Raw genomic sequence first — 13,526 nt, forward strand, 5'->3', positions numbered from 1 at the left:
AACCTATCAGAGCTGCCTCCCCTTACCCCAGACACAAGGGACTTCAATCAAAAAACCTCTGACACCTATGGGTACAGATGAATGCAAAGTTACAGAAAGACAAACAAAAACAAAATTCTGCATTGACTTGACTCAGCTGAATTGTGTATCATTCAACCCATCTTTTCTTGCAGGGTTTCTAATGGCATAACAGTTCTTTTGTTAGCCCAAATCTTAGGTGTTCTACTGGCTACAAAGCTCAGCAAATTGCGCTGGTTATAAACAGTTGGTGCCACTTGAGAGGAAACGTTGTCCAAAGACTGACAATTGCCAGAGTTTAAAACTCTATTAAATCATTCCACACAGAACCACTGAAAAAAGTCTGTTTCAGCTATACCTCTCTTCCCTTACAGTATGGCCATAATTATACCAACTGAGAACTCCAGTTCTAGTTTTTACCGTTTTTTTCCTCCCCCAGTTATTAGAAGACACACTTCTTTTTGCCCTTAATCAAAGGGCTCTGCAATAGTTATTTATAAATATCTTACGAATTTTCAGGAAACCCCCATGAGCCAGTATCTTCATATGTTTGATAAATTCTGTCTCATTTCTTCAGATTTTTCCTCTATCTTCATTCATGATTTTGAGTCTGTTCTGTCTTTAAAGGAATGTCAGTATTTAAAACATCCAAGAAATAATGATTGTATTAGCTTAATTACTTCTTATTGACTTGATAAGTCACTGTGCTGTAATGCAAAATCTTCCACCACAATTAATGGCTGCAATCAGGCATTCATTTTACATTAAGTATTCAAGGAAGTTTTATGCATCTTACAGTAACTCAGTGGAGAAGTCTCGTCCCAACGGCACAAAAATCTGAAGTGTCAGAAATTGCTGGATCAATCCCACTAGAAAACAGGAAAAAAATTAAACACGTGTGCTCTGCGTGTGTCAATGTACATTTCACCGTCAAGTATTTAAATTTTGTACCATACAGCTATGCTCCTGCAACATTATTTTCCACGGTTTGCAGAACATACGAACACAAGAAAACCCTGAAGAAAACCAATTCAAACTGCAATAAAAGTCCCATCTGTGGCTTCGGTGGAATTTTCATAAAAATAAAAGGACCTTTTTTTAACTTACAATTCTTGCATTCCAAGAGCACGTAGACATCAAATATCCCATACAAATTACAAAGTAATAATTTCCTATCAAGATTATCTTAGTCATATGAAACTTGTGCTTGTGTTTGTGACAATGCACACCTTATTAAATAGCTTCAAAACCCCCTTGGGTAAAAATGCAATTCAGATCATGACAATAATGCTCAGTGGAGGCTTCTGATTTTTAGAACAATAGCCGAGGAGCTTAACTGAGGGAACAAATACAACAAATCTTTTAGGATTCAAGTAGCTCCCTATCAAGGGAAAACAGATAGCACAAAGCTGTCTGAATTGAACCGCACGTTGTTTTCTTAGTTATTCCATCAGGTAGGGTATGGGTTGCTCTTCTTTGACTTAACAAGTCTCAACAGCAACATTAACTCCTCTTCTAAAGAACACCAGTTCAGAACTTTCTTCTTTTGCGGGTTAAATGACACTTAAAAAAATTCAAATTATATTTGTATACATAACATCTTCTATTTTGGAAGATAATTCAAAGATTACAATACAAAATTGTATAACTGACGTAAGTGAAATACTTGAGGTACATACACCTCAAGAGAGGAAGAACCAGAGGGAAACAGAATGGTAACAGATGGAAATTTGACTGTAATATTGCAGCAGTAGCTAAAGTAAATTTAAAACCAAAATATTCTTAGCAGTGATAATCTACAACAGTAATTCTCAATCCTCATTTTAGGCTATAATTGTTTATTGTAACATTGGCAGTAAACAATAATGGATTTCTCAGAAAGATACATTAGACTAATATTTATTATAATGAAGATAACAGTAAGTTTCTTTTATAAAAATCAGATTATGCTTCAAGGCCCTATTGCATGACCAGACTGTGCAATTTCTTGTTTTGTGTTTGTTTGGAAAAACTGATTTGGAATTATATACCCTGCATGAAAACTATACCAGAAGATTCCTGTTTCATTTGACTAAAATCATCATCTCAATTTTTCTCCAAAAGCAAGCAGTTAATTCTAAACCAGCTCAATTCATTACTACAAGCCTTATAAGGTACAATACCCTACAGTGGAGTCGAAGGCATAAATTATGATCGCTGTAAATTCTGAGAAACAGACTGCTGTGGTATATTCTGGTGCAGGTAATAAGACAACCTAAGGAAACACGCCATTCTACCCAAATTTTACATTAATTACATTAATGCAGCTGAAATTTGAGTATAGATTTCTTGTACTGCTAGTGCTTGTTTGACACATAAAAGCAAAAATACTTTATAAAATGTAAAATGAGAAAGGGGACAGGAACTTATTTCATATTCTGTAATGCCAACAGAATTACTGGCTTTAGTAAGTGCCAAATAGGGTCAGAAGTTAATTTGCCACACATCAGCCTGTAGCAGGATCAGGTACAAAAGTGAACCTAGCAGCACTAGGACAATACGTACCAACAAGGATCTTCCCTTAAGCATTAAGTTTAATATGGCATTTCTACACCTTTTACTTATTTATAACTGACCTGCTAAAAAGTTAATGAAAAGTCACTTCACTAATGCTGAATTACACCCAAAATAAGGGAGAATGATAATATGAAACTGATCATAGTTTCATATCAAACAAATCATAATATGAAACTAATCAGAACATCACAGACATTTAAGCCTGACACTTACAAGTTTGTCTAGTTTCCTTTGGTAGCTGCATTTTGTTGATTTGACTGCTTCCTTCAAGTATAAAAACAAAGCCTTTCACTTCTTTATCATATTCCTACAAAAAGCAAGAATAAACAAACATAAGCATCCTCATAGAATTTCCTTCCTCTCAACCAACCATGCTACTAACATGCAAAGCTACTTAAAAAAATTATGAATGACAGATGGCACTGTAAATATGACAGTAGTTCAAATACAAATATAATAATATAATCCTTAGATATGTCCTTTACTTGCATGTTTTATGAACAAATAATGCTGACAAACAGGAGTCATGATCTAGTGGGCCCAACTCAATCCATTAGTTATTAGAATAGAAAAATTACTTTCTAAATATTTAAACTATAAAATTACACTGTGACCAACCTAGTCTGCAAGCAGGCATAAAGAACTAATTTAACTAGTCATTTAGTTTGTCATAATGACAGAACTGCAAGTGACAGCTCCACTGTCAGGTCAAAGCCCTCATTACCTTCTAATTTTAAGCTTCATTCACACTTTTCTGTGTTACGCTCTGGGTTTTAGAAGTTTCTTTAAAAACTTACTTTCCATATAGCTGATGGTTTGCCAAAGAATTTCCATTTTGCTCCTGGGTTCTTGCCTTGAGCACTGAATATTTCAACAAATGGACCACCCTGTGACGAAATGGTTTAAGGATACATCATCCAACCAAATGCTCAGCAATGAATTGTCAATGGTCAAGATGAATACATAACAACAATCCCTCCCTACATCACGCTGTTACCACAGTCAGTATTACTAATCAGCAGAATATTAAAACCACCCTCTAGACTGCTAGAATATAGCAATCCATAGTCAGTATCTGGCTTTACTAGAGGACCAGAACATAACTGAAGGAATACAATGGAATATTTTAAATTGTTTTATTTATAATGTAATTCTCTAAAAAGCAAGATTATTGCAAAAATTCTAAAAACATGCAGGAAATTAGTAAATTATATTTGGATATGGTTTATTTCTACAGCTCATCAAACAAAGTGTTTTAAAACATACTGCTAAAAAAATAAAAGCTGTCACAGATTAGCTGTTTTGTCTGATTTCCTATGGAAATGAAGATTACACAGTCTGTCTATGTATGTGAATATGTTCGGCTTTGTCTACATATGCAAGCATGTCAAAGACATTTCCCAGTAATCCTTCTACTAGTTACCAAATTCCAGCCTGATTTGACCAAACAGTCTGAGAAACTAATAAAAAATTACTATCTTTTCTGGAGCGACTTAAGCAGCCTTACAGTAGAACTGATCCTACTAGTATCACCATAAAAAGGTAAGGGTTTCACTCATGCTGCAGCCTTCATGAGGCATCAGAGAATACTGGAAAAAGATTATAAATGCCCCTGCCAGGTGAAAACTCCTTACACAGAGCTTGTGTCCTATTAGACATAAAAGAATCTAACCATAGGTTCTTGGGCAGGTAGGCTTTATCACCTCTGCTTAGGGAATGACTTCAATATTTTTCCCGTTTGATGTCACCAAAACCATGACATCTAATGTACTCAGTCTATAGTTTGATATGCATTTTTTCAGCAGCATGGTTGACCTAATCAATTATTACAACTCTGCTGCTCCCTTCTTATTCCTAGTTGCCTGCACTCCCCAATTTTCTTTATGTTCAGCTGCCCAAACAATTGTACAGAAGTCAGAATGAGCATGAGGGGAAAGCAAGTCTTGCCAGCAAAATAAATGCTGTTCAAATTATGCTTTCAGAGAACTCTGCCTACCCACATCTGGCAGCTTCCAGTCACATGGCTAACCCCAGCAACTGGATTTACTAAGTTCTAAGGAGATTCAAAATGGCATTCCATAAACCACACAAAAAATTTTTAAAATTTATAATGGACCAAGAAATTTTAAATATGGCATACTATAAATTTTAAAGTTATCTGACCTATTTAAGGATGACAGGATCAAGCTCTCAAAAAGTTAAAAAATATTAACTGACAAGTTGTATGTGCTTATAGAAAATTTAGCAAATAAGTGGCTTTTCCTCCCATATTTACAAACACATTTTGTTGATACTGCAGCCCTTAATCAGGCCATGATTTGAGTTTAAAACTAACTGAACAGGACACAGTAAACTACCGTGCTGATGATGACATGATAAAGCGCTGAACACCAACATGAGAAGCTGACACAAGTTACTCAGTGCTGTGGAGGATGATGCATCTCATGGGTGGCGAAGGGGGAGTGTTAAGCAAGAAACTGTCAAACTCCACAATCAATTGGAGGAGAGCATGGGGCATCTTTTGGGGAGCACAACCCTGCAAAGCCAACAGCAGCTGGGCAACGGTATCAGAAATGCCATATAAAGCTGAGATAGCCTAGGTAACAGCATCAGAAATACCAATTTTGGGTACACATCTGGGACCAGTAAGTAATTAGGGGTGGGCTGCTCTCTCAGGACGGGACTGGCACAGAGAAAGTAAGGCAGTATGGTGGAAAGGAAGGCCAGGAAACAGTAACAGGGAGAATAAGGTTTGCAAATGATGTGACTAGTGTTGTCACAAAAGGAAAAAAACAATCTCCTTTTTCTGACAATACTGTAAGAGTTGGGCCTGCTTACATGACCAGGTGGGAGCAGATGGTGTGCCTTCCCTGGTCTGCAGGGTAGAGACAGACAAAAAGCCACTGGTAACACCACAGTGGTGTCTGTTCTAGGCCTGACAGCATCAGCAGCTACCCACTGTTTCATAACATTTCTATAAAATACTGAATAATGAAACATCCCAAAACATTTCTGTATCTGGACTTTTTGCCCCCCAGAATAAGCCATTTTAATTGAGTTCTCTCAGATGTGAAATGAAAGAGGGTAAAAAACAATAGAACTATTTCTGGTTTACCTGATACTGATTTTTGAACATTTTCCAGCTTTCACAGGCAAAAAATAATTTCAGCTTCTCAATCTGTAAAGACACAAACTACACTGAAAAAAAACAACAAAAAATTTGTAGGATTTAGCATGAAAAAAATCTTACAATGAAACTCCAACCATTTTTTAAAAGATAGAATAGTATTATGAAATACTTTTCACAAGTACAGAATGTATATCAACTACATCAGGGTGCTACCAGAAAGGAATTAAGATCAAAAAATATTAATATTGACACTGTCTTGGAAAACGTTCTCTTCATGCATCAAGTACCCAGGACTGCCTTTCCTTATATTACAAGTAAAACTAGTAATTTTATGTCAGCCCTTATTTCTAAGAATGACTGCTTTCTCATGCTTTAAAAACCCTTGGAAACCATTTTAAATACACTTAAAATATTCTTTGTTATCAAGCGCCCACTGGAAAACATTAGACTCCATTAAAGAGAAGCTTAACATTTAATACAGAAAGAAACATATGGGACAGCTGCAATAGAAACCACTCCATCTAGAGATATTTGGCAGAGACATCTGAGAGATTATCTTCTTTCACATTCAGCATTCTTCTTTGAGAAGAATTAGTAAGAGTCAAACCAAGCCTTCAGTTGTTTGAGGGCTGGTAAAGTCAATGTGAATTAAGAGATGTCTGCAGTTGGAGAATCTGTAACAGTAGAAAGTGAAAGGACTGATACTGTAACCCTCCCACATCCCTCTGATCATGCTGAGTGTCTGCAGTTTCACCTGGAGTCAACAGAAAGTGAAGGGACCCTGAACATAAAAGGCAGGTGTCAATCACCAAAGACAGATAGAACCAGTCACAAGAGAAAACACACACCTTCACTGTGAAAACTGAAAGTGCTTGTAAACACAGAAAAATCCTTTCACAAGAATGTCTCATTTGATATACTTTGTTTACATTCACTGCTTCAGTTCAGGCACAGACCACTTAAAGAATTATTTTTAATTACAGGGGTTTTTTTTGAGCCTGAAACCATTTTCTTAACATAAAACCCAATTTGCTCACCAGAATATAAGTATAGCTTTTCATAAAGAACAGTTTAGCTCTCAGTCAGGTGACAAAAGTTCAAAATTCTTTTTATAAAAAGATATATAACTGCAAATGAACTAGAAATTCAGTGACAATATGCATGAGTTCATAAAGAATGTATGCATTTAAAGGATTGGAGCAGCATTTTATTTTAAAAGGCATGTAACAATTCATTTCAGATGAAGTCTGTTGATGTCTAACCAGTCATTTTGATCAGCAACAAATTTTAACTCTTGAAGTTGCCTGTAAATAAAATAAAAACAGCCAAAAAAATCAGATATTACATATTTATCCCATGCTGTTGCCAGAAACATTAGTTCATTTTAAACTTTGATTATAAGGAAAACGACATTTATAAACCATAGCATTTGTAACGAGCCTATCAAAACCTGTAATTAGTTTTTGATCATATTACTTTAATACTGCCACTGCATACCTAACACCAGTTGCATTATTCTGCATTTTAGACAAATTTCCCACTTGTTCACGTGGCATAGGTTTTTTTTTAAGAATGACTACATTAATTGCTATATTGAACTATTCTGAATTACAAATTAGACATTTTAGAAATGCCTTTTAAAGAATGCACTCCTAAAGCAAGTGTGTAACTTCTTCCTTCTGTATATATTCACTTTACATATACAGCAATAATTTTGGAAATCCCTGTTCACTCACTTTGTCTGCAGCCCTATCTTTGCTATTATCTACAGCCTTTAAACAAGCCAGAACTACTCAAAATTGCATGATCCATGTCTTAGTGTGAAATAGTAGCACCATGGAACTAATCTCAGAGTGACCTACTGATCTGACCGCCTTTGCCAGAGCTAAATGTGAAGGACAGGCAGTGAGAGGCAGAAGTCATGCCCTGCTACAGTACATATTTACAATGAGTGTACTACCGTAACTCACAGGGTGATACACTTGTCCTTCTGGGACTAAGGATTTCAGTATCCCCCAGTTTTACTTATTAATTTTCAGTGAAGGAGGTGCAAAGGAAGACACTGCTTTTGCCTTGGTGCAAAGCCCTTTCACTTTTGCTTATAAATCAGTTCTTCATCTGCCAAGCATCAGGCACCTAACACAACCCTCACATACCTTGCAGTTCTGTTATGCCTTATTACATCTCAGGGAAAAATATTAAGACTAAATAAATGTCATGGATCCTGACAAGAGTCACTGTGTAAAAAGTATGAAGTTCTGACATTGAAAAAAAAATAATTAATGTCTTTCAGAAACTACTACTAGTACTCTGGTCAGAAGACTTCTGCTGACTATAATCATACTGTATGTTTTGGGACAAACATTTAGTGTGTAGTATGTAGAGGCCAAGTCTCATCTTCATCACCATATCATCCTTCCAGTTGGAAAGGCTAACAGCTACTTAGCAAGCTGGACAGCTACAGTATTTGCACACGTAAGACACTGAAAGTAAAAATTTGTTTTCTTCACTGTTTTCTCATAAAGTATACCTGGCTTTCATAAGAGCCAGTCCACTAATGGCAAATCACACAGGGTTTTGAAGGAAGATGCAAACAGCTGCATACAGCGTGAGTAGAAGCCATCTTGATATATTAACTTGGGTTCAATACTATGCTAATACACTTTGCTTCTCAGCAGTGATTATTAGCTTTGGCTTGACATCACTAATCCATCTCCATGCTGTGTTGTATGGAAATAGTTACCAGTTGGCTCCAAACACAGAAAGAACCCATATGCTCTGGTAAACCACCACGAAGACACATCTATATCACACAAAAACCTTCTCTTACTATTTAAGTCAAATTAAAGTGGAGGAAGCATGTGTCTGAACTGAAAAGTTCTCATTCAAATGCTATGCTTAAGATAGAAGAGATGATCACGTAATTACTTTCATAATGGATCACAGGAAGGGTAGATATGAAGATATAACATCTGGGAAATATGTGGTATTACACAGAAATACAAAAACTGGAATGATGAACACTTACTGAAGGACTGGAGATTTTGTAACATCACTAGAAATCTTCAAATTATCAAACAAAGTTCACTCTTACAATATGGCTTACAATTTGTCATTAATGCAGTTTTTTTATAGTAACATACACATGGGCAAGCTAGGTTATTTACTAATTCACAGAACATATTTTATACAGACTCAGAGAACTGATGACCCTTATTAACTATCAAATTCATAACAAGATGGTTCTTCCTAACATCAATGAAAGGTAAGCTAGACCCAAAGTTTGTAAGCATTTGTGTCAGGACAACTCATTCATACTAGAGAGTTGATTACTGTAAACACATCAGTGAAATAGTTTGTTTTTCATAAAGACAAAAAAAACTCCAAGTATACTATAATACATTTTTGCTCACGTTGCTTACATGTAACTTCTCAATTTCCATTAAGTTACTACAAACGAAGACTAGAAATTACCTTTGCTATTAAGATTGATAGCTACCAAAAACATCACATGAATGACATGTTTGTCATGTAATTCCTGAGATATATCATTATGTATCAGGTATTACTGTCTTTAGTTATAGTAACCTGTGCTTAAAAACAAGAGAATGGTCTGGAAAATTGATAGTCGCGTTGAATTTTAGATAGGTACTTTTCCCCTTTTCATCCATCTCCCTCCTAGCCTCTCCAGAAATCCTAAAAATCAACAGTGCTTAAAATCCAGAGGGCCTGTTTTAGAAGAATCAACAGTACTTTGAAATATAAGTCCTCATTTTTTTGCATATTTTTCAAACAAATAGGTATCTTACGACATTTTTATAGAATACTATAAAGTAGCACTTCTCTCATTTTTCAGTCACAGATCAAACTTATTTTTTTATTGCCCTGAACCGTGTACTTTAGTACATCTGTCCAACTGGAAATACAGGTTTAAAGTGTCTGTCAATGACAAAGCATCAAGAATGTAGTTTATAAAATTAAGCAACAATGAAAGATATTTATCTTTGGAAGAACAGATTCCTATCAGGATTTACCTTGTGAGGTCTTGATTTGTGCACTGACTTTGAGTGTTAAGTTTCACAGTGTTTCCCACACCAAAAATAAAACAGCAGCAGTCCAAAGGGCTCTCTAATCTTTCCATTCACACAAACCACCGAGTACTCTCCAAAAATATTTCCATACTATGACATCTTACGTTTATTTTTTCTTCAAACTAGAATGTTGCACATTCAAGTATGTCAATAATATTTTGCATTTATGTAGCCCCATGTTGCAAACAATTGGCCCCTTGTAAGTTACAAGGGAAAGAGTATTTCACAAACAGACCTTCACGCATCTTTAAAATTACTCAATATTAAGCCTTGTTCTAACTCCAAGGGAGACAGGGATGGACAGACTCGGAGTCCTGAAAAACCTTTGTATTCATGGTTAGCCCCCCAGACTTAGAAATGTATTTATGCAAGTATATGAAGACATTTTTCTGATCAACACCCCAGTGTTGAAAAAGCTGTGTTTATTTAAGATTTTCTATTCCAGAGTTGAAAGTGTGAAGCAAAGTAAGTGAATTTGCACCTACAGCTAATCTGCATTGAAAAATTACACAAATACGCTGGTTTTGGCAGGGAACATAGGATTAGACCCAGGACTGTGAATCCATATAACTCACCATCACAGGCCCAAAGCCAGTGCTGATTTATGGCAGGCTGGGGCATACCAGAGAAAGCAGTTAATCACTGATGAAGGGTTTTAGTATCTTCCAGACAAATGAATTCCACATATTGAATATTTAAAGCTGGGTTTGTAACACTGCTATATATTTTCTCAAAATACAAGTTAACATAATAAATGGGTAGAGAGACCATTAATAAACTATACTACCAAGGCTACCGGTGTTCCTATGTGAAGAGCAGCAGAGCCTGCCTTTACACACAAGGCAATTAAAAAAAAAAAAAAGTTTTTCACTTTTATAAAAATTCGACAGTGAAACGCTTTGACAGAAGCCCCACGATGCAAGCACCGGCATGCCGCAGGCTCGCTCCCCCGCGCCACCACAGCACCAACGCCGCGTCCCCCTGCACCGCACCGGCCACCCCGCCCCTCCGAGGCCGGCCGGGCCGCCGGGGCTCGCCCGCTCCGCCACAGCCCCTCCGCTCGCCACAGATGAGGGCGGCTCAGCCCGGGGAGCTTGGGCCCCCGCCGGGTCTCACCTGGGCGAGGGTGGCTGGGGACCAGGCCGCACCTACGCAGAGGGCGGGCCGAGGCTCCCCTAGAGGCGAGAGAAAGACGGAGGCGGGAACCGGTTAAAATGGCGGCGGGCGGGGCGTGGCTGGATCGATCCATCGCGGGGGGGGGGGGGGGGGGGGGGGAGGGGGCGGACGTGTAGCTGTGCCCTCCTCCGTCAGTTTGGGTTTCATCGTCCGCGACTGTTCAGGGGATGAGGGGAGCGGTGGCCTGCTGGCGGTGGCTGGTTGCCCGCGGGCCTCCCTGGCCCGCACTATGTGACTAAAACCTGGCTAAGGCGGCTGTGCTGGCCCCCTCACAGGTTGTGCTGGCCCTCTCAGGCTGGCCCCCTCACAGGCTGTGCTGGCCCTCTCAGGCTGCCCCCCCCACAGGCTGTGCTGGCCCCCTCAGGCTGGCCCTTGGGGCACACACACAGTTCGCGGCCCTGTGAAATGGCGCTGCGTCACCCAGGGCCTGTGGAGGTGTCTCAAGTGCAAATGTTGCTGAGAACTCAACTCCTGAACCACGTTTGTCATTTACTCCTTAAGGCATCCATTGTGTAAAGCCTTACGATTTTCTTTTTTCAGAAGGATGTAGGAAGCTATGAGCCAGAGCAGCCATGTCAAAATACTCATTTTTTAAGGAATTAGAGTGGACTTGTATGTCTGGCTTTTTTCTGTGAGGGAAGGAAATGAGAAGGACAGCTCCATTAGTTTAATATCACTGTCAAGAACAACCAAACCCCTCCTGATGGCTTCAAAAACCTCTGGGAATAAGGTCATACAGAACCAGTTTGATCCTGGTTTTTATAACAAGATACCAGCCAAAAAAGATCTTTCCCTGAAGTGACTGTTTTTTTGAACACACAATTTCTTTGTGAAACTTCGTAGCCTTTTCACAAAAAAGTAATAGAATACCATTTTCTTCCTTATAACTCTGCATGTTTATACAAAGAACAATTATTGAGAACCCTGTGACCCATTACAACATAATAAAATACTCAAAGTGACAGTGCTGGGCCATTGATGGGGCTTCCATGTCTTGGCCCACCATTACTCTGTTCATCTTCCTTGCTTTCGCTCCTGAAAGGTACTGTTCTGGTTTTGCCAAGGAAAGGAATGAGTTAAATCAATTATAAGATGTATTTAGCTTTCTGATTTTACCTTGGGATGTTCAAAGAAATCACATCCGGTGTACTTTTATCATACACTGGATTACACTGATTAGAGTTCTTGGGTGCTGGAGATAAGGAAAACAATAATACTAAAACTGAGCTACAGGTTATTAAATAAAAACAGTTAACAGGACAAGGACAAAAAAGAGATGATGATAGCCAAAGAAAGGTTAAAAAGCTGTTGTGGAGTTCTGTAGCCAACAGAAACTACATAGTTCATTATATATAGTTTAACCTGAAGTAATTTTGAAATTCGTTACACGTAACTGTATCTAAAAAGCCCAAATCCTTTGTGACAGGAGTTATGCTGAGGCCTGAGGAGTTAAGAAATTCCAGTTAAAAACTGAGACTCAGACTGAAGAGCCTACAGTTATAAAGGTATATAAAGCAGCCAGCTGTGAGTGTAATGTGTGGAAGCAGCTACCTGCCTGCTCAGGGCAAACTGGGCCGCACGAGTCCCCTTTGCCAGCTGCTGGAGAAAACTGTTTTTAGATACACTGCAAGGGGAATTTTTTCTTCTTCTAGTTTTACAGGAAAAAAACCCATGTCATTTGTTGTGGACGCTATGATTCAAACATGGCAGGTAATGCAAAACTAGCAAGGAACACTGCGTCATTAAATTTAGCCCATCTGTGGCCTGACCCTACCGTACTTCCAAGGTCTGGTTTGGAATTATGGTAATATGGCAAACACTGTAAAAGTGATGATCAGACAATTGAGATGTTTCTTGTAGTGGCTTCTTTAAGGCTGTATCTGTAGATCAGCTGCTCTTGGTACCTGAGCTGCTGGGTTATGTATTTTTCTTTGACTAAACATTTCAGGCCATCTACTAAAAAGTCCTGGAAAGGTATGATGAGTGTCCGGCAAGCACTTGGTAATAATTTTGGGGAAATTGTGAGAACTCATATATGTTTATGTTCTGATACAACCCTTCTATATTGTGAACTTAACCCCTTACGTGTTACAACATATTTCAGTGAAGAGATTTTTACTGTGTTTGGAGTAGGAAATGGGAACATATGAACATCCCTTCTTGGAAATGCCCTAAGCACAAGGTGTGGTTCGATCTCCTGTCTTAAATGAAAACACCAAGATGTTAGTAGCATCATGCTGGGAACTGAATTGGTTTTATTTAGGAGAGTATTCAATGTGCACTAGATATTTGATGTGTGATATTAAACCCAGCCATTTTAAAAAGACCCCCACTGACATAGCCTCGTTTATATCTGTAGGAATAGTACCGTAATTTCCTTCATCCATCCTGACTTTGCCTTATTGCATACCTTTGCTCACACTTGGAGCAGCCTACTAGTTGATACATGGCAAGTGGCCTCCCTTTCCTCCTGTGTAAAGCTCCATTTCAGCTTTAATGACCATTTGCCAGTCTGTTCTGTATTGTGTTGTTCTGAACTGGTTGGGTTTATGCCT

The 13,526-nt window shown here is 38.2% G+C and overlaps 1 protein-coding gene across 8 annotated transcripts in view; it reads right to left on the reverse strand.

Annotated features, from left to right (window-relative positions):
• CFAP20DC (CFAP20 domain containing) overlaps nucleotides 1-11,051 on the reverse strand; it is a 97,359-nt gene extending 86,308 nt beyond the window's left edge. For 5 of the 8 annotated variants that reach the window (XR_013927450.1, XR_013927451.1, XR_013927452.1 and 2 more), the window contains exons 1-4: nucleotides 5,690-11,051; nucleotides 3,372-3,461; nucleotides 2,788-2,881; nucleotides 815-887 (exon numbers count right to left, since the gene is read on the reverse strand). Coding sequence is in view for 4 of the 8 variants with exons in the window: in XM_080382930.1 (XP_080239056.1) it covers nucleotides 815-887; nucleotides 2,788-2,881; nucleotides 3,372-3,461; nucleotides 5,690-5,710 (278 nt within the window). In the remaining 4 variants the exon portion in view is untranslated. The remainder of the gene's footprint in view (nucleotides 1-814; nucleotides 888-2,787; nucleotides 2,882-3,371; nucleotides 3,462-5,689) is intronic. The other 3 variants (XM_080382928.1, XM_080382927.1, XM_080382929.1) reach the window with 3 other exon arrangements.
• Nucleotides 11,052-13,526: the final 2,475 nt, after the last annotated feature.

Source organism: Falco punctatus (genome assembly GCF_963210335.1).
Source record: "Falco punctatus genome assembly, chromosome: 4".
Lineage (NCBI taxonomy): Eukaryota > Metazoa > Chordata > Aves > Falconiformes > Falconidae > Falco > Falco punctatus.